This window comes from Rhineura floridana, chromosome 2 (assembly GCF_030035675.1).
Source record: "Rhineura floridana isolate rRhiFlo1 chromosome 2, rRhiFlo1.hap2, whole genome shotgun sequence".
Classification (NCBI taxonomy): Eukaryota; Metazoa; Chordata; class Lepidosauria; order Squamata; family Rhineuridae; genus Rhineura; species Rhineura floridana.
This window is the reverse complement of record NC_084481.1, coordinates 162,872,057-162,898,853: the sequence shown is the minus strand read 5'-3', so window position 1 is coordinate 162,898,853 and position 26,797 is coordinate 162,872,057. Positions and strand designations below refer to the sequence as shown.

The 26,797-nt window shown below is 43.1% G+C and overlaps 1 protein-coding gene across 1 annotated transcript; it reads left to right on the top strand.

Moving 5' to 3' along the window:
• Window positions 1–480: 480 nt before the first annotated feature.
• On the top strand, window positions 481–25,114 carry LOC133378355 (deubiquitinase DESI2-like). The gene is made up of 5 exons (XM_061613187.1): window positions 481–584; window positions 4,609–4,681; window positions 7,973–8,066; window positions 10,701–10,842; window positions 24,236–25,114. The coding sequence occupies exons 1-5, from the start codon at window positions 579–581 to the stop codon at window positions 24,476–24,478; spliced, it is 558 nt and encodes a 185-aa protein (XP_061469171.1). The 5' UTR covers window positions 481–578; the 3' UTR covers window positions 24,479–25,114.
• The last annotated feature ends 1,683 nt before the right edge of the window (window positions 25,115–26,797 follow it).

Sequence of the window (26,797 nt, the reverse complement as noted above, 5' to 3'; positions counted from 1 at the left end):
TGCTGGCAAACAGAAGCTATCACACAGTTTTCCCCCTGTAAATCCATACTAACCCACTCCGCTGATAATACAAAAAGTGGAGGAAAAAACGTCTCCACTCAGTATCTCTAGTGCTTGCAGACGCTTTGTTTCAATGCTCCGGGTGTGTCAATTGTTCCCCTCTCCACATCCACTCCCTTCATCTCCCTTGGTTCATTTCATTTCCTCTGGGTTCAAGAGAAACATTTTGGCTGCTGGCTCCCACTCAGCAAGCCTGCTGCAAACGGTGCTTTATTTTTCTTTCCCCCCTAACTTGTGCACAAAAGCATAACATTGTTCAAACAAATATTTGTATTTCAGCTGGATTGTAGCAGTGAAAATACAAATAATCGCACTTCAGGGTTGTTTTTTATGAAACTTACTCTGGAACAAACTGAGCATGCTCAGTTGCCAAGGTAACCAGAGGAAGTGGAATTTTGACCTTAAGAGGACGTGGTCATTAAGAAGCTGCATGATTGATCCTTTCCCTTCAGTGTGAATGAAAAGCACAGTATTTCCAGCTGGCTTTGAGCCCTTACCCTGGACTGTGCAAACAGAAAATGGAGGTAAAAACAGTGTTTTTAATTTATTTATTTATTTAATTACGCTTTTAAACCGCCCTATAGCAACAAGCTCTCAGGGCGGTGTACAGCAAAATAAAACCACATTTAAAAACAAACAAGTGTGGATTAAAACATACAATATAAAACATATTTAAAAACAAAATTAAAATACGAATAAAATAAAAATACAGTTACAGTTAAGTTTAAAATAAAATTAAATTTAAGTTTAAAATGCCTGGGCGAAGAGGTAGGTTTTCACCTGGCGCCGAAAAGATAACAAAGAAGGCGCCAGGCGTATCTCATCTGGGAGGGCATTCCATAATTCGGGGGCCACCACTGAAAAGGCCCTAGATCTAATTGTTGTTCTCCGGGCCTCCCTATGGGTTGGGACCCGGAGAAGGGCCTTAGATGTCGAGCGCAGTGAACGGGTAGGTATATAGCGAGAGAGGCGTTCCATCAGATATTGCGGTCCGATGCCGTTAAGGGCTTTATAGGTAAGAACCAACACTTTGAATCTGGCCCGGAAACATATTGGTAACCAGTGCAGTTGGGCCAGAATAGGTGTTATATGGTTGAATTTCTTCGTCCCAGTAAGAACTCTGGCCGCAGCATTCTGCACTAGCTGAAGTTTCCGAATCGTCTTCAAAGGTAACCCTACGTAGAGTGCATTACAGTAATCCAATCTAGAGGTTACCAGAGCGTGAATAACCGAGGCGAGGTTCTCCCTGTCCAGATAGGGTCGTAGTTGGGCTACCAGCTGAAGCTGGTAGAACGCATTCCGTGCCACCGAGGCTACCTGAGCCTCAAGTGACAGGAGCGGATCTAATAAGACCCCCAAACTACGGACAATACAATGTTATGCTCCCATGTGGATAAGCCTCCTGTCTCTGCCTGAGCCTGCAGCAAAGCGTTGGCCACATCTGGAGGGGCAACGGGTTGCTCTACCAATCAGCTGCAAAATCTGTCTGAAGCTGAATTTAAGAAAAGGGGTGGAGTGTGCCCCCATTTTCAACAAACAGAGGTGGAGACACACTGGAACTAGCACAACAGTGAGTGTGTCTCTATCCTTACTCTGGGTCCACTTAATGTTGGTCTCCCTACTTTCTGCCCTACCAGCCCCAATAGGTACCATCCACCACTACTTTGCCCCCCAACCTACGGGCTTCCCTCCTGCAATATGGGAGTCAAACAAGGCATCAAAGATAACATATCTTCCATGGCCTCTACTTTCACTCCAGTCCAGGAATTCATCTCCCTGGATGCTGTTCCTTGCCCTCCACCGTCCACCACTTCATCCATTCCCACCTCCCAGGGTCCCAAGAAGTGGGAAAAGAGAGAGTTACCCCTCCATCCCATCTCCCACTCAAATAAGGGTAGCAGCATTCTCCAAAGACTTGCTCTGTTGAGATTTGTTTTTGTGGCCTCCAAAAAGTGGCAACACACTGATCTGAAAAGGCAAGAATGAAAGTCCAGCTCAGTAACCGTAGCTGGCACAGGAGCCCCCATCTTCCACATACTTAAAAGACTTCAAATTGATCACATTAAGGGCCTGACAGAAAATTCTAGTAGCTAGAGTGATTGGGTTGTATTCAACGTAGTGCTAAGGCTAAGGTTCTGTCACCACAAGGATTCCTCTTCACATGACAGTACACTCTCCCCCTCTGTGCACTCCCTAAATCTGTTCCGGGGTTCCCCCAACCCTCTGAAGCAGATTTGGAGATGGTGCAGAGTGCATGCAGAGTGAGGAGAGGAAATTCCATTGCACAAGCACTAATCCTTGCATGAGCATAGAAGTTAGTTGAATTTGTTGTTGTCATTCTATGCTTTCAAGTCAATTACAACTTATGGCGACCCTATGAATCAGCTGCCTGCAATAGCATCTGTAATAAACTACCCTGTTCCGATATTTTAAATTCAGGTCTGTGCCTTCATTATGGAATCAATCCATCTCTTTTTCTTCTCCTTTCTGTTTTCCCCAACATTATTCTCTTGAATCATGTCTTTTCATTATGTGTCTAAAGTATGATAACCTCAGTTTCATCATTTTAGCTTCTAGTGATAGTGCTGGTTTAATTTGTTCTAAGACCCAATTATTTGTCTTTTTTGCAGTCTATGGTATCTGCAAAGCTCTTATCCAACACCACATTTCAAATGAGTTGATTTTTGTCTTATCCACTTTTTTCACTGTCCAACTTTCACATCCATACATAGAGATCAGGAATACCATGATCTGAATGATCCTGACTAGTGTTCAATGATACTGTACATCTTTGCATTTGAGGACCTTTTCTAGTTCTCTCATAGCTGCCCTCCCCAGTCCTAGCCTTCTTCTGATTTCTTGACTATTGTCTCCATTTTGGTTAATGACTGTGCCAAGGTATTGATAATCCTTGACAAGTTCAATGTCCTCATTGTCAACTTTAAAGTTACACAAATCTTCTGTTGTCATTACTTTAGTCTTCTTGACGTTCAGCTGTAGTTCTGCTTTTGTGCTTTCCTCTTTAACTTTTATCAGCATTCGTTTCAAATCATTACTGGTTTCTGCTAGTAGTATGGTATCGTCTGCATGTCTTAAATTATTGATATTTCTCCCTCCAATTTTCACACCTCCTTCATCTTGGTCCCATCCCTCTTTCTGTATGATATGTTCTGCATATAGATCAAATAGGATGATAAAATACACCCCTGTCTCACACCCCTTCAGATGGGGAGCCAATTGGTTTCTCCATATTCTGTCCTTACAGTAGCCTCTTGCCCAGAGTATAGGTTGTTCATCAGGACAATCCGAAGCTGTGGCATCCCCATTTCTTTTAAATACTGTCACTATTTTTTCTATAGCTATTGACTGAAAAACTGCTGACACACTGAATTCTGAAAGTTACAGGAAGTTCCCGTTCCAGCCTATTATATCTTGGCTTTGAGTCATCAGTTCAAGACCTTCTGAGGACTTGCATCTCAATGCTACCATACCTTTTCCCCTTCCCCCCATGATGAATCTACTAGGTGGAAATATGAGTTTGGAGATTGCTTTGACACATGTCACAGCTTCTTGTTTTCTGATTGAGTTCTGCAGTCCACAGGTCCACATTGCTACAAAGAGGTAAAGTCATACATGCTGAAGCAGCCATGCAGACTGCACTCAGGGAGCCATTACTACTAACTGAGAACAAAGGCAGGAAGGAGGAAGAGGAGGAGCAAAGCCTGTGAAAAACAACAAACACTTTAGAGGAGGAATCAGCAGAGGGAAAAATATATTGCCTTTTTGCCTATCACCCACAACTGATTCAGATCACTTGTAACATGCATTAGTGTTTTAATCAGAATATCCCTTCTCAACAACGTGTGTTCAAGTTCATGAGATTCATCTTCTCTCACAGATGTTGGAAGTGGTCTCTAGGAAGTGGCTTAGTGAGCATATCTGCAATTATGCCCCCTGTTGGACAATTCTCCGTCTCAACAATCCCTTGTTTGTGCATGTCTCCCAGTCAGTGGTATTTCACATCAATGTGCTTGGTAGGTGTGCTGTTTCTTTCAGTCTGTGAAAGCTTTATACAGCTTTGGTTGTCCTTCAGGATCTGTATGGGCTTTGGCTCATCTATTCCTAGATCCCCAAGTAACTGACATAGCCATTTCAGTTCCTGGCATGCTTGGGCAGCTGATGCATACTCTGCTTCAGTAGATGAAATACCACCGCTTCCAGCTTCTTATTCGTCCAGCTAACTGCTCCAGGGAGTGATTGTTCTAACAGCATTTGAACATCTTCTAACAGTAAATATAGGGGGGTAAAGTTAAGCTGTGCTTGAGCTATTTTTTAATATTATTCTTGTTGGGTTTTGTGCAATTTTATTCTGATTTTTATGGGATATATTTTATAAGCTTGTTTTTCTGTTTTAAAAGTTTTGCAATCCATCCAGAGCCTTCAAGATTAGGTGAGATGCAATAACTACATAAAGTGATAAATATACAACTATCCAGCAATGTCTGTTCTGCTAATACTGCCAAATATGTCTTTTCCCCCTGTCTCTAGTATTGGATAAATGAATACACTTCCACGTTGGGTATTGGAGTCTTCCACTCTGGAATTGAGATCTATGGCAGAGGTAGGATGCTTTCTGTTAGTTAAGCCTGGAAATGAATGGAATCTTTCACTGGGTCCTAAAATTGAAGGGTGTAGGTTTCTCTGTATTGCTATTTTCATGGGTAGAAAGTTTGCCTTTTAAGGAGTGTGACATCTTTGTACCAACAGTTGCCTACATAGTTTTGTTCTGCCACACACTTTGCAATTTCTAGCCTTTAAAAAAAACACAACGCAAATCCAAATAGCTGTAGTATTGGAAGTAGCCATGTGGTCAAATTCTGCATCAAGGCAGGGTTTTAAACAGCGCAATATCTGTGGAGACTGTAGGTATAATTATGTGCATTAAAGGGATAACATACTGCTTTGCAAGGCTAGTGGCTGGAGAAGTTATGATGACAAAGTGCACAACTTCTAAGCACAATTTCTACAAGGCACTGTAAGGCACTGAATCCAGGTGTTCTGAGGCAGTTATCACCTTTGATTACAAAGACTCCCAAAAGAGCAGGGAGGTCCTAGAATGACAATTTATAGGTTCCCAATGAAGAATGATTTTGTTGGATGTTGTATCTGGCGCAAGCAGATGCCCCGGATGCAGAACAGTATAGTGACAGGCTAGATGCCAGTTGAAGCAATGAGCCGGATAAGCAATAAGTTTTAAGAGTTACTTTACTGACAATATATCACAAGCTCTCTCTATACAAACTCCTCGACCCCCACACCCTGCCAGTTTGAGTTTCCAGCTATATACTGATAAGACAGCTGGTTGTCCTGGCAACGTGTCCTTGAGGAGTGCACGTCCACTCCAGCCTTGTGAGCTACTTGGCCTTGTAACTCTGCCATGGAAAAATACTCTTAGGAACTTTTTACTTGCCAACAGATTTGTCTTGTTCCTGCTTGACAAAAGAAAGGGTTTTGGGGCAGGGATACTCACAGATAACATCTCTGGTTCCCTCCAGATGTTGCTGGACTCCAACTCCCATCTGTCCCAGACAGCACACCCAAAGGACAAAGATTATAGGTTGTAGTCTAACAACATCTGGAGGGTATCACGTGGGCTATCCCTGGTCTAGGATTTAGGTGAAGTTTTATATAATTCCTGTAAAGAAAGTCAAAATCCCTGGGCTCACCAGTCAGTCAACTGGTGAGATTAGGACTGGAGAAGGTTGGGCATATAAGAACTTCAGGAGGTTCCACACTAATATATAAAGCCAGTTAGCTTAACTTCTGTCCCTGGAAAACTGGTAGAAAGTATTATTAAAGCTAGATTAACTAAGCACATAGAAGAACAAGCCTTGCTGAAGCAGAGCCAGCATGGCTTCTGCAAGGGAAAGTCCTGTCTCAGTAACCTATCAGAATTCTTTGAGAGTGTCAACAAGCATATAGATAGAGGTGATCCAGTGGACATAGTGTACTTAGACTTTCAAAAAGCGTTTGACAAGGTACCTCACCAAAGGCTTCTGAGGAAGCTTAGCAGTCATGGAATAAGAGGAGAGGTCCTCTTGTGGATAAGGAATTGGTTAAGAAGCAGAAAGCAGAGAGTAGGAATAAACGGACAGTTCTCCCAATGGAGGGCTGTAGAAAGTGGAGTCCCTCAAGGATCGGTATTGGGACCTGTACTTTTCAACTTGTTCATTAATGACCTAGAATTAGGAGTGAGCAGTGAAGTGGCCAAGTTTGCTGACGACACTAAATTGTTCAGGGTTGTTAAAACAAAAAGGGATTGCGAAGAGCTCCAAAAAGACCTCTCCAAACTGAGTGAATGGGCAGAAAAATGGCAAATGCAATTCAATGTAAACAAGTGTAAAATTATGCATATTGGAGCAAAAAATCTTAATTTCACATATACGCTCATGGGGTCTGAACTGTCGGTGGCCGACCAGGAGAGAGACCTCGGGGTTGTAGTGGACACCACGATGAAAATGTCGACCCAGTGTGCGGCAGCTGTGAAAAAGGCAAATTCCATGCTAGCGATAATTAGGAAAGGTATTGAAAATAAAACAGCCGATATCATCATGCCGTTGTATAAATCTATGGTGCGGCCGCATTTGGAATACTGTGTACAGTTCTGGTCGCCTCATCTCAAAAAGGATATTATAGAGTTGGAAAAGGTTCAGAAGAGGGCAACCAGAATGATCAAGGGGATGGAGTGACTCCCTTACGAGGAAAGGTTGCAGCATTTGGGGCTTTTTAGTTTAGAGAAAAGGCGGGTCAGAGGAGACATGATAGAAGTGTATAAAATTATGCATGGCATTGAGAAAGTGGATAGAGGAAAGTTCTTCTCCCTCTCTCATAATACTAGAACTCGTGGACATTCAAAGAAGCTGAATGTTGGAAGATTCAGGACAGACAAAAGGAAGTACTTCTTTATTCAGCGCATAGTTAAACTATGGAATTTGCTCCCACAAGATGCAGTAATGGCCACCAGCTTGGACGGCTTTAAAAGAAGATTAGACAAATTGATGGAGGACAGGGCTATCAATGGCTACTAGCCATGATGGCTGTGCTGTGCCACCCTAGTCAGAGGCAGCATGCTTCTGAAAACCAGTTGCCGGAAGCCTCAGGAGGGGAGAGTGTTCTTGCACTCGGGTCCTGCTTGCGGGCTTCCCCCAGGCACCTGGTTGGCCACTGTGAGAACAGGATGCTGGACTAGATGGGCCACTGGCCTGATCCAGCAGGCTCTTCTTATGTTCTTATGTTCTTTAACCTGTGTGGTCCTCCAGGTGTTGAAGGACTACAGCTCCCATCCTCCCTGATCATTGTCCATGCTGGGACTGATGGGAGTTGGAGTCCAACAACATGTGAAGGACCACAGGTTCTCCACCACTGATACAGAGGGTATGGACACTCCTTATCCATTTCAATAGAGGTTTTTAGAAGGAACTTTCAAGTGCACTTTGTCCTAGTTTGCCAGACCCTTACTATCTCACTGTTCCAGACAAACTATTTTGGTGCTCATGAGGAGACACAATAATGGCAGTGGAGCAGTGCTGTCTAGCAGAACACATCTCATCCTAAGATGGTTGGGCTAGCAGAATTAAGCCCCTCCCCCTTAACATTCTTTAAGAGAGGAAAGAAAGTGAGGGAAGGAGAACATAAGAAACTGCCACTTGAGGATTTATCTGATGAAGAACTCTGGTTGTAACAACAATCTCCTTTACCTTGGAAGGGCAGAGTTGAGGCCCAAATAAAACCAATGCCACAAAGACATTTGGCTTGCATGCTAACCTTCAGCCATGTAAGCAGTTGTTGCGGCCTTTCCCCAGATACAGGAAAAGTCTTCTTTTCTCTTACAGTCTTTTTCTTTCTTTGCCAGAGTTTGCCTATGGAGGGCACCCCTACCCTTTCAGTGGGATTTTTGAAATCACACCAGGCAGCGCTGTAGAGCTTGGCGAGACCTTTAAATTCAAGTAAGGGCCTTTTCTTCTCCTTTCCACATTTGTTATCCTCCAGCTCCTCAATTGTCAATATGGTGGTCCCTTTTTACCCCGTCTTTCCATTCTTATTTCTGTCACAAGTTTTTTTTTCTTTTTCCTCTCTTATTCTTTCTGACAATCGAAGGAAGCATATGGTTGCCAGTAGCAGCATTTGCGCATCATGGTAAGCCATTGTTAATGAAGGGGCAGATGACCCCTCTCCCACTTCATGGGTTTGAATGATGTCATTAAACACATGGGATGGGCAAGAACAGAGGTCTCCCCAGCACAGCATCTCTCCACTCAACTGTCACCCCACAGGTTTACGCACACACTGACCCAATATGCATGTCACAGTAAACCAGAGGTAGTCAACATGGTACCCTCCAGATGTTGTTGGACTACAGCTCCCATCAGCCCAAGCCAGCATGGCGAATGGTCAGGGATGATGAACATCGGGAGGGCGCCATGTTGGCTGCCTCTGCAATAAACCATAGTTTGTGGTTTGTGTCTCTCCAACCATGCTTGTTAAGCCAAAATTAAATCTTGGCTTCACAATGCAGTTTGTTTGAAATGAAACAAACTGTGTTTTGGATGCCACACTATGCCAGGGATCATGGTTTGTGGCTCTTACTCATGCTAGCACCACTTCTTCCTTAGACTACATGGGAGGAGCTCATTCTGTAGCTTTGGCCTATGCCAACATTACCTATCTACAGCCTTGGGATAAAACTGGCATGAGGAGGAACCAGAGCACTGGATTCTTCCCCAAATGGTCTTCTCATGTTATAGTCCATGAGCCAGGACATCATTTATTACATAGTATAATGAACAACACTGAGTGTGATTTTTTGGGGGCAAGGACTGCACCTCAAGAGCTGGAAAACAGTTGGGAGACCTGACAAAATTATACAGTTTTGTGTGCAATCACAATTTATATACAGTAAACCTTACGCTAGGCAAGCTCTCCTATGCTATGAGGTGAACCAATCTGCTTAAGCAGCTCTAGCAAGGAATACAAGACCCAGAATGCTTTGTACGGTCTTCAACACATCCACTACAGTGTCCTCTAGATCAGGCATATCATTGCATCCAGCCCAATGCTTCACTGGGGCACAAGAGGGAGCATGAGCAGCAGCCTTGAATTTGCTCTTTAACTATTAGCACCTGGGCAGCAGACGGAGCAGGCACATAGGTCACCTGGTCATAGTCTTCCCCACTGTGATAAAATGTGCGGTGTTTCCATTTAAGTTATAGTCATTATTTCTCAATTTTCATCCATGCATATAAATTAGCATGTGCAAATATTACACACATCTGTGTCCTCTTTTGTGGTGATGCATTTCCTCTTTTTGGCAATGTGTAAGTGGCCAGCCTTTAAGCAACAGCCTACATAATCAGATGATGCATCTAGTTTATGAAGTGTATTAGTCATTTAGGTGCCACTAGACCTTTCATTGCTGTTATAACAGTCTAATGTGTCTGTGGCATTACTGCCAATCAGAGCAGAGTGGCCAGGAATGAACTGTGTAAGAATCACAGAGGTACTCCCTCCCTTCTTAGTGTAAGAGGAAGCATGTATTTCTTCTGCCTGTGCTCTCTCTTGATGATAGAATTTAATAGTTCGTCAACTCTTGAGGCCTTGGGCAGTATTCAGTTAAATAATAGTGCTAGTGCAAGAATTAGTGCTAGTGCAACAGGACTTTCTCTCCCTCTCCTCTCCCTGAGTGCCCCCTAAATCTGTTCTGAGGTTTCCCCCAACCCGTAGCAGATTTGGGGATGCCACAGGGCAGACCTGGGAAGGAGAGAGGGGGGATATTGTTGCGCTGGCGCTATTATTTAATGGAATACTGCCCCAGATCTACACCACAAATATATCAGGTGTTGTATTACCACTTTAATAGGCATGACTTCTTCAAAGAATCCAGAGAACCATCATTTAAGGCAGGTATAGGGAAACTTTGGCCCTCCAGATTTTGCTGAACTACAATTCCCATCAGCCTCAACAAACACGGCCAATGGTCAGGGAGAATAGGGGTTGTAGTTCAGCAACATCTGGAGGGCCAAAGGCTCCCTACACCAGATTTAAGGTTCTGAAAATACTCTGCTAGAGACCCTACTTCCTCCTCACAGAACTACAGTACCCAGGTTCCCTGGGAAGCAGGGATAATAACTTATTCTCTAAGAGACTATATATTGCATAATCAAGAAATGTTCATCACTGTTTCATGTACATTAAACATTTTTAAGAGTCTGTGAAGTTTAAATACCAAACTTTAGCAGTAGTGTTTAAACGTATTCTCTATTTTACATGCTTTACTCTTTTTTTCTTTTAAAGCGACTATAAAAATAGATCAAACTAGAACTATATCCTGGATTTGCATGACAAGAATGGCTATAAATTAATAGGAGGAGTTTAGCCAAGTGCTATTGTGAATTACCTTTTAATCAGTTTAAGTATGTAGCATTACTATGTTCTGACCTTTCATGGGGACTACATCCTTGACTCAAGTCAGGAATATATGTAATGCAATGTCTCTCTTTTGTGCCAGCTATATCGCCTTAATTTATTTCATGATACCTTATTGTGTGTTTCCTGTTCTTAATGCTTACCTTTGTTTAACCCAGAGAATCTATTGCCTTGGGCACCACAGACTTCACAGAAGAAGATGTGGACAAAATCATGGAGGAACTGGGCAAGGAGTACAAGGGCAATGCCTACCATCTCATGCACAAGAACTGCAATCACTTCTCGGCTGCTTTGGCAGAGGTTGGTTCACCTCCCATTCTGCTGCTTGTGTGATAATTTGGCCAACACACCTTCAACCAGGAACAAGTCTCTGATCAGAGTGTCATCCCTGAATCACCCTTCATTAATAGTCTGATAGGCATGTCCTGTTTGTAGAGCTTTTATGAGCATAATACAATGGGTAATTTACATTCCTGCCTGTCAATCATTTTTGAGAGCTCACCCAGAAGTACCCCTTTTTCTCCTAATGTTCTGCTAACAGCTTAACCTTGTATGGTTCCCTTCACCAGCACACAATTTCTTTACCTTTCAGAACCTTGTCTTTGCCCCTCCACAGGCTCTCCCTTCTCAGACAACTGCCTCCTCTGATTCCCTTTTGACACTCCGCCTGTGGAGCTCCTGTGTTTTTGTTCCCTATTCTAACCCAATTTGTCAGCCTCTTCTTGTGCTGAGCATCCATTCCTTTTTGTCCTCCAACCTTTTCAACAAACAGCATATTGTGCATCCTGCATCCTGATAAGTGTTTCTTTATCTCAGACTTTTCAATTTGTTCCATTTACTCTCACTCGGTAATTAAATGTTTATGAACATTCCGTGACAAGTCAGCAGTTTAAGCAAATGGCTAGAGGGTATTCACAGACCACAGCAAGTTTTTTTGCTTTATAGTGATACTAAGTTTATAGGTGTGTTGGCTATCCTTTCTAATATATCCATGAGACAAAACTATTACAAATAGACAAAGCACTACAAAACTATCAATTGGGGGAGGGGGAATCACATAAAATTATGGAAACAAAATTCCTCAAGGAACATTGTTCTGAAAGCAAACAGTATTTGTCTTTTTAAATGCCATGATTCTGGCTGCTATGCTTATATAGGTTGTCACATAACACTGCACTATCATATCTTTCTGATGAACGACAAATTCAGTCCTACAGTATACGAGCCAAAGCTTCCACTAATCTTCCTTGCACATGCACTATATATCGACAGTATTCAGCTGAGATTTGACTTTTGCCAAGGCACTGCTTACACCTGTTTAGTATCCATGAACCCGAATCCAGGCTGGGGCCAAGCTATATGTGATGCTCAATGCATCATTAGCAGCAGCTCAGTCTGGGGTCTTTTAAAATTTGGTACTAGGTGTGGGAGACTCACTTTTCATGAAGACTACAGAACATGGGGAGGTTTAGTCTTTCCTTTCCCAGTTGCAACCATGGCAAAAATTGCCCCCACACTTCAATTAACCTTAGGGGGGAAAGCTCCCATCGACACCAAGTGGATTTTGCATATGCTCACTTGTGCATAGCCCAGAAAAGTTTAAAACAGCTACAGAGGCCAAGCTTTCTCATGGCTGCTATATTTGGGAACTGATATGCCACTTGGGCCCCAGTCTCAGTCATGCAAATCCCTGCGCTTTCATCCTTTGGGACAGGAACAAAACCTCTCAGCATAAGACCTGTGACAGGAAAGCACTTTGTGATCAGCTGATGTTTCCCCTGCTCTCTTTTGTAGTCCTACAAATTAACACTGATTACTCATCTGTCCTTCCTGATTGCTCCTCTCAGCTACACTCTTTGACAATACATCCATGGGATGAAGTGTCCATAATTGGGAAATGGATTAGAAGCCACATACTTGCTTTGTTTGAAGGACATCCTTACTGAAATCACAGAGCAGGCCTGCTGTGACTGAAAGAGCTGGTACTTCCCCTTTACAAAGGGGGGCAACTCACCCTAACAGGTCTCTTTGGTCAATGCTGTGATATCTTTCAGATTTGTGTGCGCAGTCTATATGAAGTGTCATAGAAAAGGTCATAAACTGCTGTTATCTCATAGCAACTCCCCTGAGGTTCCTATGTCTCCTGGCTGCTGTAAACTGTTCTACCTTTTAAAAAAAATTAACAAAAAAGGAAGAGAGGAAAAGACCAAACCAGTCTCTTGTGCTGCAGGTGAATGAACTGCAAAACATTTGACAGTTGGGCATACAGTGCCACACTGTAGCTGTGTATAATGAAGTCCGATGGTCTCAGCCGCTTGACCCTTCTCTTGCCATCACTTCCACTGGTGTCTCCCTGCCCCCTCTGCTACTTTTATCCCTATGGGGTCTCAGACTCATATTTGCAAGGTAAATCAGGTTTGGACTGCTACTAAGTAGGTATAAAAGCAGCTGGGATGCTCACCTGAGATGCACTTCCTCTGATGTCTTTGAGAGAGGAAATCGGCTCTGTAGGTGTGCGATATGTTCTTTTCTTACAGGACTCTGTGGGATGTCAATTCAGATCGTTAAGCTTCTCAAGGCATTTTCTAAATTGCCATATCTTCTCTCTGTGTGTGTCTCTTTCTCCAAGTAGATGCATTTTAAATTGGAACTTATTATATTTCAAGACAGGATGCAAGTGCAATTATTATTTTGAAAGTTCGTTTGTCATCTTGGATTTGATTGATAAAGTGACATGAAAAGCATTTGCATCTTAGCAACAAGAACCACTTCTTTTCTTTGACCATTTTGGGGGGTTGTGTCCATTGTGGTAGCAGTGGAGGCTGGTCCATTATGATGAGCAAGGCACTGCACAGCAACCTCAGTCTGCCTTCAACCAGACCTCACACACCTGCCTTCTTACTTATAGCCAGTCCAGGGGGCGACACTGTTTGCCAGCTTCCTTTCTTCTCCTCAGTCTCAGTGTTGTGCCTTGTAGAACTCAGCAGGGAGGGGGATGGAGACAAACAGAATTAGCTGGCTCTCCCTGTCATTGGTTCTGGCTGCACATACTATTGACCTCCTTGCCTTCCATCCCCCCAGTCTCAATGGGCACCAGCTACCACTGTGCGGTAGTCACTCTTACCTTAGCAGAAAGCACTTTCCCCCATGTGAGTTGGGGTATCCGATTTTCACCTATCTTGTTATGTAATGTCTCTTTCAGAGGCATGCCAGGCCCAGTGAAGAAACCGTTTCACTTTTGCAGCACAGTCCTGTATGAGGGCTCTTGCAGGCACACCACTTATAGGGCTATAGCTGCTGTTTGTTCCCATGTTTTTGGAGCAAAATTATAGTGGCCCATCCGTACCACCAGTGGCATATTGCTGTTTTGGGGGAGGATGAATGTGATTTTTTCCATCCATACCATGGACAGGATGTGGTCAGAGTGCGAAAAGTTCTGTGCCTGTTGTCACATCCCTTCCATTCCCTTGTTCCACCACCCAGTCTATGTCAAAGTTATGAGCACGTGCACAGGTTTCACAAAACTCACCACCACCACCTTTTCTTTTTTGTATATAACACCTGGAATTCTGGTGCTGTGGGAGATTAGGAAATTAGGAGAATGGGCGGGCAGGAACTGCTTGGGTTCACTGTGTGAACTATCCAGCATTTTAGAGGCTGTGGCCTCTAAATGAAAATATTGCAGAACCATTCCAGATCTTTCACAAATGTCAGAATTGTTGCAACAGAAGAAAAAGTGGTTTGATAACTGCAATACACTGGTGCAGCGATGGAATGGTAATGACATCATGTGGAAGCAACAAAAGCAGCAGCTATGGTGCTACAAAAGGTACACCTGGAAGGGCCTGTGTGTTTGGGTCTGTATGGCCCAATTGGGCCCTTTCCGTTTGCCTGATCCAGCAGGCTCTTCTTATTTGAGTTATGAGTTAGAAGCCAGAATAATCTTGGACCTAGATCAGGATGAGTAGCCTGTGTGGCCTTTCAGATATTTTTCGACTACTATGCCCATTAGCCCTAACCATCTGCCATGCTGGCTGGGGCTGATGGGAGTAGGGAGTCCAACAACTTCTGGAAGGCCACGGCTTTCCCATTCTTGTCTTAATTGGATTAATAATCAGGGGCAATTCTCATTTAAATTGCACATGATTTCCCAGTTCTAATCTACATTTTCTCCTTGGACTTTCCTCAGTGAGCTGTAATAATACACAGCTGAGATTTTAGAAGAAGTCGAGTGCATGCCGCTGTTCTCCATATGCAGATGAGGCATAGCCAGCTGCTGTGAACTGCTATGTGAACAAGCCCAGACCAGTGACAATGCTGGCTGACAGGAGTTAATAATATATGGAGGGTATCCTATAGATCTTCTCTACTGACTTAAATATGTCTATGGGTTGGGGGACTGTTTGGAACAGAATGGAATATGGTGTGGAGGAGGGAGGGCAATGAAAATGTGGTACCCCACCTTGTGCAAGTAGAAACAGTTTCTGCTAAATCAAAGCACAGGATTATATCCCATTGGATATAATCCTTTGTCTGGAATTGTTAATCCAGAATAAGTGTTGTCTCTTGCTTCTGTTCTAATTTTGCTCCAACTAGAGTTACTACTTCTGAACTGTAAACATTTAGAAAATAAATTAAATTTTGTAAACATTTTGTGAAATCTGGGAGGGAAACTAGAATTCACTTTATTGAATTTTGGAATATTTTGAAATTTTTATTTCAAAGGGATGCTTGTGAAAAATTGCACTCAGTTGTGTGTTTTACCACAAATACTTCGGGTCATTTTTTTGTTTACTCAGAAAAGCAAACTCAGATTCTGAAATCAAGAGCAGTGCCTAAATTGATTTTCTCCTAGTGGAGAACAGATAAGTGAAGTCTTAGCAAAAACTAAAAAACAAGGCAATAGTAGGTATTACAGTGCTTACTGGTAGTAAGGAACATGTTTTAAGAGGTTGTAATGCATGAATAGTTGCTTTTGCATGGTTCCGTTACTCTCCTCTAGGGGCTCATCTACACGGTAATTTACTGTGTGTTTGGTGCTACTCACATATCCTTTAAATTTGCATGGTTCACATGATGTTACCGGCAAACAGAAGCTATCACGCAGTTTTCCCCCTGTAAATCCGTACTAACCCAATCCGCTGATAATACGAAAAAGGGAGGAAAAAAGTCTCCACTCCATTTCTATAGTGGTTATAGATGCTTTGCTCTGATGCTTTTAGGTGGGTACGTCAACAGTTCCTCTCTCCACGCCCACTATCTCCTCCTTTCTCTCATTTTGTTTCCTGTGGTCTGACAAGCAACTTCTGGCTGCTCTCCTCCATTCTACTGGCCTTTTTTATGATGCTGCAGATGGTGCCTTTATTTTCTTTTACCCCTAACTTGTGTGCAAAAGCATAACACTGCTCAAACAAAGATTTGTATTCAGTGGTGTAGTCATCCAGGGTCTCAGGGAGTCTTAGACTCCTTACTTTTTGGGAGCAGGATCCCAGCAGGGTCCCTATATCTCCAGCATCCTATGAGCCAATCAACATGAAAGGAGAGTGTGTTAGCCACTGAGAAGAGTCTTCTAACATGCTTCCTTGTCCTTACTTGCTGATTGGAGCCAATCAGAGTGAAAGGTGGTGAGTCAGCCACTGAGAAGACTCTCTTCAGTAGCTAACAGTCTCCTCTTTCGTGCTTATTGATTCCTAGGGATGTCTGTTGTTGTGGGAGAAGGCATTATCTCATTCTCAACCCAGCAGCAAAAAAAGAGGGAGGGGCATGGCTGTGACTATCATGAAGGGACCCTACACTTCTGAATTTGCCACTACGCTACCGTTGGTATTTCAGCTATATCCTACTAGCCATATGCAGAGAAAACACAGATATTTGCACTTCCGGGTATTTTTTTAAGGAACCTACTGCAGCTGGAAGAACAGACTGAGCATGCTCAGTCACCTAGCAACCAGAGGGAGTAGATATGCATAATTAGAGAGTGAGGCCACAAGGAAACAGCGAGACTAATCCTTCCCAGAGGAATGCCTACTTGAGTGAATGGAAAAAAGAGATTGGCAGCTATGACTGAGCAGAAAGTGCAGACAGTGAAAATTAATAGCGAAGGTAAAAGCAGTGTATTTGCTACGAAGAAATGCTCCCATGTAGATGAGCCCTAGGTTCCAATTTTCACCATTACCTAATTATCTGAAATATCACCAAAGAATTGGCAACAATGAAGGGCAAAGATAGGTAGAGATAGGGGGCAATCCCTATATAATCCTCTGAAATATTTTTAATATTTTATGCTCAGTTCCTGAATATAGGTTAAACTGATTTGTATCACTGCCCACATATTTTCACTTGATGCTTTTGTCCGCCTTAATGTTCCTCCACAAATATTTCATGCCCTAAATACAAAGATGGCATCTCAGATCCAAATTCCAGAGGTGTACCCCAAAGGATTTGCCTTTCCTTTGAATGCTTTTTCTTTTGAACGTTAGGCATTACAGTAAAGAGGAAAGGAAAGATGTGAGGGAGGCAATGAGAATGAACGCACTAAATCTGCCCCCTTTGTCCTTCCTGTCTGCCACCTCGTGAAGGGCAACTGTCTGCAACAGGAGCCTTTTACACACACCTTGTGTATTACACCTTGTGTATTTTAGAACTCAAATGTTTGGATTGTAAAATACATGTGGAGTCTCTGTGAAAACAGAATGAGAACCAATGCACACAGTTAACCTCCACAAGTTGAATGATGATGGGAACATTGGTGGTGGTTGGGGGGTGAGCTAGCTCTACATGCTTACTTTGTTCTTTATTGTAATGCCAGCAGAAGGGCTTTGGTTGTTTAAATACTAGAATGGCTCCATCATATGTGTAGGGCAATTGAATATTTAGAAGGAAAATGTGTGGAGGGCCCAGAGATGAAAGCTAGAAATGCCAGCAAGAAGAGGGAGGGGGCTTCCCTGAAGATAGGCAAAGAAGATAGGATATCATATGGGTGATCTAAACGGCAATTGAAATAGTAACTGGAGGCCAGAGTGCAGCCTTCTTGGGGGAAAATGTGGGGGGGTGGAAATAGCCCAAAAGATAGCAAAAGAAAAAGGCTGTCCTACTTATATTTCAATCTTATTGTTATCCTTGTTTATTTGTATATTTGTAATTGTGCTTTTTGTGTTTGTTTCTTATTTTTATGATGTGAGCAGCTTTGGAATTATGTGTGTATAACATAAGAGTTTAAAAATGAATAAGCAAATATTTTGTGATCTTTGTGGTGAGCTGTTGGTTATGCCTATTTTGATGACAAAATATAATCCTACGTATGCTTACCCTTGAGTATAAAAGCCCCATTGAACTCAGTATGACTAATCTCTGAGTAAATATACGTACTTAAATAGATCTAATTCCCCTCACTGTAGCATGAATCAGTGGACCTAATCTGTGTATGTAGTGAACCACCTTCTGGGGGTAAATACCATGAAAAGTAGGTTAAAATCTCTACAATAAATAAAATATACAATAACAGAAATGAAAAAAAGGATTAAAATTCAAATCAGAGCAAAATCTTCTATTGTGTCAATTCTATCAAATGTTGAGGGTAATTATAACGGTTTAAATTCTGAATAATTAGTTTTCAGTTCAGCACTCAGATGGAATAAGTAATCCTGACTAGAAATTTGTGCTAGCGGTTTCATGAATCAGCAACATAAACAGTTCGTTGGCTCCTTATGGCTATACTGAGGAGATACCAGCTTGCTATCTGTACAAGATTGCCCTTGACAAAGGGTTGTGTCAATGCCCGAAACGCGTTGGGCTGCAATAAAAAATTCTCATTTTTCATTCTCTGCTGTTTGCTGTTTTGGCAGCTTGAGGGTCTCCCTCTCTTTGGCTGGAGCGTCATTGGGTGCCTCCCTCTTTGCCTTTTTGTTGCATACTTATTTACAAACATACATCTCTGCTTCACACCTACTATGAACATGGTTTGGCACACAAAACATGAATTGGCTTTGAGACATACCATAACACTTCCTGAGATGAGAGGCATTTGGAACACAACAGAATATTCAGCCAATCCCAAAGATTTTTCCATAGGTTCAAAAGCTTAGTTACCCATGCAGATTTGAGTCCCAAGCATGTCAGAGTATTTTTGTGAAGTCTGCTCATTCACAGAGAATTCTAATTAATCTGCCAATGTCTCAGGAAGTGGGGGGAAAAGTTTAGTTGTTAAGTAAAAGGTAAAGGTAAAGGTGTCCCCACACTTATAGTGTGAGTCGTTTCCGACTCTTAAGGTGACGTCTTGCAACGTTTACTAGGCAGACCGTTTATATGGGGTGGGATTGCCAGTTCCTTCCTTGGCCTTTCTTTACCCCCCAGCATATGCCGGGTACTCATTTTACCAACCATGGACGGATGGAAGGCTGAGCAGACCTCGACCCCTAGAAAAGGATATTTCACAAATGTATTTATGGTACTGTATTCTGGTGTCTAGAATGTTTACTCACCTGACTCTAAGGAAGATTCTCTGTTGGGCAAACTTCCTCATACTTAGTAGAATGGATTTACCTAAAATGAGCTACTTTGGGCTTGATTCATGTGAGCACTAAATTAGAAAGCTTGGGCCTTCTCACCAATAATGGGCTATTCTGCGGCTTGCTTTCCACAACCCTGCTACCTTTTCTCTTTCCCCTCACACATGCCTGCCTGTAAGCAGTATTAATAAGAAGGACTGCTATGCCCTTCATTAGGCTGCAGCAACATGGTGGATGCTACAGCTTTGGGGCCCTTAGTCAGGAGTGAGGACTCCGGACGCCTCCTAAACAATAATTCATAGGGATTCAATCACAGTGGTGCTGAGCATGATCAGAGAAGCATCCTTGGCACATGGATCCATGGGAACTATAGTTTCCCAGAGCTCCTGAATCCAAAGGAATTAGAAGCCCTGGAAAACTACATTTCCCTGCTGACATGCCTCCTGTTGTGGTGCTGTGGCCTAATGAGGGCTGACATAGCAGCCCTTCTCATTGCTGCCACTACTGCTAGTTAATTCCAAAGGGAAAGGGAAGGGGGCAGCTGCAGCAGTGGGTGTGGTTAGTGCTAAGGTCATCATGAGCTAAGCCTGAACTTTGAAGGGGGTTGCAGTCAGCTCAAAGTTATCTGGAAGTTCCAAACTGGAAAAGTTCATACTCCACAGTCTTCAGTTCTAATCTTTGGCTGCATTACTAGAATCTACTGTAACATCTACACCATACATTTCAAACACATTTAAAGTACATGGCTTTGAATCTTGGGAACTGTAGTTTAAGGGTGATAGGAGTTGTAGCTCTGTGAGAGGGAAACTACAGTTCCCAGGATATGCGTTAACTGGATGGTGTGGCTATGGCCTGTAATAGGTGTGGTTCCTGTTTTTATACAGTTTGTTATACACACAAGGCCAATTGGTGCCAGGTCAGCTTTCTTACATCACTGTGCATTTGTTCAAGGTCAATACAAAGCTGTAATATAGATCATCTTCTATCTAGCACAGTGTAATCGTAACACTCCTTAAACCATTAATTGTGACTGTCCTGACAGTGGCCTTGCAGCAACATCTACTGGGGTAGAAAAAAATCCATTTTGTGCCAAGGCAGTAGCTTGGATGACTTACAGTGGTTCATCCATTCAGCGTGAAAGCCATTATTCTCAAGTGTCACCAGCAATCTTAGTCTTAATTATAACCAAGCCTTCCCCAGAGGGCTGCTTGTTATCTTTCCTGTCATCCTGCAGCTGCTCCCTGTACTTAAAAATCTTCATCTCAAGGACTTCCATGCATAAAAAAGCAGAACTGCATTTGAACCAAAGAATGTAAGTTATTTGGAACATAGAGGTGTGGGGACTCACAGGTTGCAAAGGAATCTGATTTGCTTATTTGAGGCCTCTGTGGTGGCACCCTTATTGACTAGGCCAGCGTTCCTCAGCCTGGCGTCTTTGAGCTGTTTTGGACTTCACCTGCCTAGCCGACATGGCCCATGGTCAGAAGTGATGGGAGTTACAATCTAAAACAGCTGGAGGGCACCAGGCTGAGGAAGGTTGGGCAAGGCTAAAGTTAATAATTTATCGTTCACATTGGTGGACTCCTCTGCTCTAGTCAGAGGGACAGCTATGTATTTCTGGAGGCCAGAGCATGAAGAATTTTGTCTCATCACACAACAGTAGTTTAGTTTAGCTGACTATATATTTATACCATACTTTTCTTTAAAAATAATAATAACCAAAGCGGCTTATAGTAAAAATAATGTAATACAACAAAATAATAAAATTACACATAACAATAAGAGACATCAATTATTAAACCAATAAGAGACATCAATTATTAAAACTTAAGCAAGATCATAAAACATCCAAAGAAAACAGCAGTCACTGATTAAAAGCTGACTTGATTTAAAAAAACCTTTACCATCTGCTAAAGGGAGGGAAAACAGGGAGGGAGCTTAGTAAAGCTGCACTGGAAGAGAATTCTACAGTTGTGGGACTACCACTGAGAAGGCTCTGCCTCTTGTATCCACCCTCCTGTTTGATAGGACAGACAGCAGGGCCTCCAAGGCTGATCTCATATGGGAGCAGGCAGTTTCTGAGGTAACCTGATTCTAAGCCATTTAGGGCTTGCCCTTACAGTCTAGATAAGGCCTCCACAACTTGTGTCCGACAAAGCCTAACATAGCTCACCAAGTGTGAAACCAGGGAGGCATGTTTGAGATATGCTGTTGCTCAATGACAGTGCATGCTTTTCATGAAAATATCCCAAGTTCAATCCCTGACATGTCCAAATAAGACCTGTGTCTGAAACTTTGGAGAGCCACTGCCAGTCAATGTAGGTAATACTGGGCTGAATGGACAAATGGTCTGACGTGGTGCTTGGCACCTTCCCATGACTGGGTCAAGAAGACTACAATGCATGGCTGGTAGATTGCTTCTTTAGCTTTGGTTGGGAAGTTGTTCAGGCCTGTTCTACAGGAACTGGAGCTCCATCCAGGATGTGACCTGGCAGCCCTATATTAGTTCCACAAAATAAAAGACATAGAACAGGCAGAGATATTATCCTGTTTAGTTCAACTTTTGTTTCCAAGCAAAAAGCATATGACTACAGAGGGCAGCAGGGCAGCTATTCTTGGATTGGTTTCAAAAGCTTTCTGCTTCTCCCTTTACTTGCCGTGGGATCTCATTTCACAAGATGCAATGCAGGGATTGTCTCCAGGCATGCTCATTTGCCATTCTCAGCTATACTCTCTCCACACTGCAAGATGAAGGCCATCCGGTCCCCAGAGCTTCCACGCAGAATGGATTTTGTGGCATGTTGCCATTTGCCCAGCTTGTTTTGTTGTTTCTTGTTCTGCTCTTCTTCTCTTTCCCTCTTCATGGATGTTCATGGTCTTCCCTTCCTTGACCCTGCTGCCTAGGGTAGTTGTAGAACAATCCAGCATAAGAACTGTATTCTAATGGAATCTAGTCATATTCATCTTTAAATGGCCTGGGTGTATGTTATTTCTTGGGAATCTTCAGTACAGAAAGTTAGAGGATTGCATAGTTGAGGTTGCAAGGAGTGGTGCTGCCAGGACCGGACTCTGGGGTCCACTCAGCAGAAGGAGCAGGAGGGCTCTGAACCCTGCAGGGCCGACTTGCTGCTGAAGTAATACATATTTATTTATTTATTTATTTTATTAGATTTATATACCGCCCAACTAGCATTAGCTCTCTGGGCGGTGAACAACAGAATATAAAAATACAAAACATCTCAAGTCTCAAGATAAAAGTACAGCATAAACATATGTAAAAACAAGAAATCAGAAACAATTACAACAAAATTTAAAACTAAAACGAGTTACATATTAAAACGCCATAGCAAAGAGGCAAGTCTTAACCTGGCGCCGAAAGGACAACAATGTTGGCGCCATACGCACCTCTTCGGGGAGACTGTTCATCTAAAGAAGGGGTGCACCCTGTAAGACCATTTGAAGTAAGAGAATACACTTTACCCTCTAAAGCAGGAGTGGCTAAACTTTTTTTGGCCTGAAGACCACTTTCAACTTGGCCACCCTCTGGGCCACGTGTCAGTGGGGGATGTGGCCACAATCCTGTTGGGCACACACACACACATAGTACACAGCCCTCCCCCTCCATGGCTGATCCATGCAAATAAACTGAGGAGGGGGTTATCACCCCCTCTCTTCTCATTAAATGATTGGTCTAATGACCTCAGATCAATCTCAGATCAATCACCCCCCATCAAGGCACTGGGCACCACCCACCCCAACAGTGTCTGCCTTTTAAAATCAATACATATTGTTGTTACATGCCTTCGACTCGATTATGACTTATGGTGACCCTATGAATCAGTGACCTCCAGTAGCATCTGTTATAAACCACCCTGTTCAGATCTTGTAAGTTCAGGTCTGTGGCTTCCTTTATGGAATCAATCCATCTCTTGTTTGGTCTTCCTCTTTTCCTACTCCCTTCAGTTTTCCCCAGCATTAATGTCTTTTTCAGGGAATCATGTCTTCTCATTATGTGTCCAAAGTATGATAATCTCAGTTTATCATTTTGGTTTGTAGTGATAGTTCTGGTTTAATTTGTTTTAAGACCCAATTATTTGTCTTTTTCGCAGTCCATGGTGTCTGCAAAGCTGTCCTCCAACACCACATTTCAAATGAGTTGATTTTTCTCTTATCCATTTTTTTCACTGTCCAACTTTCACATCCATTCATAGAGATCAGGAATATCATGGTCTGAATGATCCTGACTTTAGTGTTCAGTGATACATCTCTGCATTTGAGGACCTTTTCTAGTTCTCTCATAGCTGCCCTGCCTAGTCCTAGCCTTCTTCTGATTTCTTGACTATTGTCTCTGTTTTTGTTAATGACTATGCCAAAGTATTGATAATCCTTGACAAGTTGAATGTCCTCGTTGTCAACTTTAAAGTTACACAAATCTTCTGTTGTCATTTCTTTAGTCTTTGTGACGTTCAGCTGTAGTCCTGCTTTTGTGCTTTCCTCTTTAACTTTCATCAGCATTCGTTTCAAATCATTACTGGTTTCTGCTAGCAGTATGGTATCGTCTGCATATGTTAAATTATTGATATTTCTCCCTCCGATTTTCACACCCTCTTCATCTTGGCCCAATCCCGCTGTCTCTATGGTATGTTCTGTATATAAATTAAACAAATAGGGTGATAAAATAAACCTGTCTCACACCCTTTCCAACTGGGAACCAATCGGTTTCTCCATTTTCTGTCCTTACAGTAGCCACATGTCCAGAGTATAGGTTGCGCATCAGAACAATCAGATGCTGTAGCACCCCCATTTCTTTTAAAGCATTACATAGTATTTGCTATGTATTTGCTGTTGATGTCACCAAAATCAGTGGGGTTTTGAGGGGGAGTAGAGCCTGGATCTGGGGGTTAGCCATTCCTGATCTAAAGAGTTCCCCCTTCCCCATAAAACCATTAAGTCCAGAATCTAAATTTACCTAACCACCTCCAACTGCAAAACTGCCATACCCTCTGTGCTTTTAGAGTTTATGTGATGCTTCTGCTGGCCTGTGCACATATATGTACCTTGCATCTTCCCCACCACCACCACCTCGTGAACAGTCATGAGGAGGTGATGGTGTATGGAATAATCACCTTTTGGCTTGCACATAAAATATAACTTTGCCTGTTGTTGCTCTTCTGTCAATTCCCCAGATCCTGTGTGGGAAGGAAATCCCACGTTGGGTGAACCGCCTGGCCTACTTTAGCTCCTGCATTCCCTTCCTGCAAAGCTGCCTCCCCAAGGAATGGCTGACTCCAGCTGCCCTGCAGAGCCACATCAGCCTCGGCCTCCACAAGGAAGAGCAGGGAGACACAACCGATGAGGAATCTCCATCCACTTCTGCAGCAGCCTCCGCCTCAGGCACATCGCGAACCTGCCGGCATACGAGGGTCTGAACTGTGCCTGTTGGAGCTGCCCTTGAGCCTCTTTCCCTAGCCCATTGGTTGCTCACTTGCCATTTCCTGTAGCCTTTATATCCTTCTTGCAAGAACACTGGGGAGCGGTCCCTCAAAGAGAAGAGGAAAGTCCTTTTTCTAAGTATAGCTGCTTCTCAGCCGTGCCACTCTAAAACTGCATCAAAGCCTGTGGGGCTTTAATCGCTTGAGGCTGGGTTGTACTCCTTGATTTTAAATACACAAAACAAAAACAGCTGGAATCTCTGGGACATGTGATGCAGTGGAACTGAAGGGAAGCCATACTGAGAAGTTCCTTACCTGGTACTCTTTTGATCCTCTGCCTCCTCCAGCTGTGACGACAAAACACCTTCTCTCCTATATCCCTGAGGTTGCATCTTACCCACAATGCACCTCTTTTAAGTACCAAAATAATGAACTGGAACCAGAGCATAACGTTCTCATCCCCAAGACCAGCAACAAGCTCCAGTTAACTTGTCTCCTCAGTTCTCTTCCTTTTTGTAATCACTAGTTTCTAAATCATCTGAAGGATAAATGAAAGGTGCTGCCATTCTACTACCACAGATTACAATGATTATAGTTATTATTATTATTATTTTGTGAATTAGAATATTGTATGAGAGACTGAAGGACTTCAACTACAATAGCAAAAATAATCTTTAAAAAAATGAATGTGTGGGTCTGACTTTATTTTTAAATGAGGGAGAGCAAGAGGGCACACTACAGTTGGGTTTGTAACTCCTTCCTGAGCAGAGGTTCTCAGGCCTTTAATCCAGAGGTGGAGGACCCGTGTCCCTCCAGATATTGCGGGATTACAACTCCCACCATCCCTGACCATTGGTCCTGCTGGCTGGGGATGATGGAAGCTGGAGTCCAACAACATCTGGAGGGGCGTAGGTTCCCTGCTCCTGCTTTAATCTCTCTATCTGGACAAATTTAAAAGGTGCCATTTTTTCAGTCACTGGAGCTCCCTAACGGACAAAGCTGAGCCTCTTGAATTTCTCCATGCCATGTCAAAGACGGTGGAAAAGAACTAGCCCTGCCCTGCACCAGAGTGAAGCAGAACTGGGGTTTGAGGAAGGCAGAGATTGGTGTTTAACTGGTGCAGTAAGACTTTAGCCAGTTGTTGGCCCTAGCAGGGAGCAAGCTTTGGCCGCTGCTTCAGGTGGCAAAATGGCTTGGGCTGGTGCTGCTTGGGAATCTGCATCTAGACTGGAATTAACAGCCCTAGCCATAGGTGGTATTTGGTTTGAACTGTCTCTCTTTGTGTTTTCTGGCTCCTGCTTTCGGTCGTTGCTTGGATAAGACTATTCCAGTGGTGTATCCATTCCCTGAAACCCTTCCAACACAGAGGGCAACTTGTTCCATAGTTAAGGACCATCTTCTAATGCTAACAAGAGCCCACAAGCTGAGGGGTGGTAGTGGCTGGCTTGCAAATGGGCCAAACCAGCACTGGCTAGATAGACCAATAGGAATCAAGGAAGCTGCCTTCTGCTCTTTCAGACCCAGCGGAGGCTGGTCCATCAGGGTGAAAGGGTCACTGCCCCACCAACCTCGGTCTGTCCTCAGCCAGTCTCCACCTGCCTGCCTGACTTACACCCGCTCCAGGGGTGTCACTGCCTGTCAGCTTCCTCCTCAGTCTCAGTGTTGTCCTTGTGGCACTCAACAGAGATGAGGATGGGGACAAAACTAGAATTAGTTGGCTCTGCCTGTCACTGCTTCTGGCTCTACCTGCTGTTGGGTTCCCTGTCTTCTACCCTATGAGTCCCAATGGGCACCAGCCCCCACTGGTCAGATCGTTGATCCATCTTGCTCAGTGTTATCTACTCTAACTGGCGTTGACAGCTTCATATATTTGCATATGTCACAAAAATGATGCTGGAACACTACAAATGGCAAATGTGCTGTAGGCAGCAAACAGGCTGCAAGTATGATTGCCACTTTCTTCTCATCCCACCCCTCTTGACAGAGATTATTTGCCTGTCATTGCTAACCATATGACAGACAGAAATCCAAGATCATGAACATGCAGTGATGTATGTACACAACACTTCTATGCAGTTATGTTACTTGGCTTTTTTTAAAAAGGTCACCTAATAAATAACCCAGTTTCCATGTTCTGTTTTGCTACTGTGAGCAATCCCCTTTAAATCAAAGATGTTCTTCACAGTAGCTACTTACGTAAACATATCTAGAATCAGAAGAAATATACTGTATCCCTGTTAATGATTGTTCTTGCCCTCACAGCTGACCAGAGTGCCAGTGTAGGGAAAACATGTTCACTGATAGGGGGCTACACAA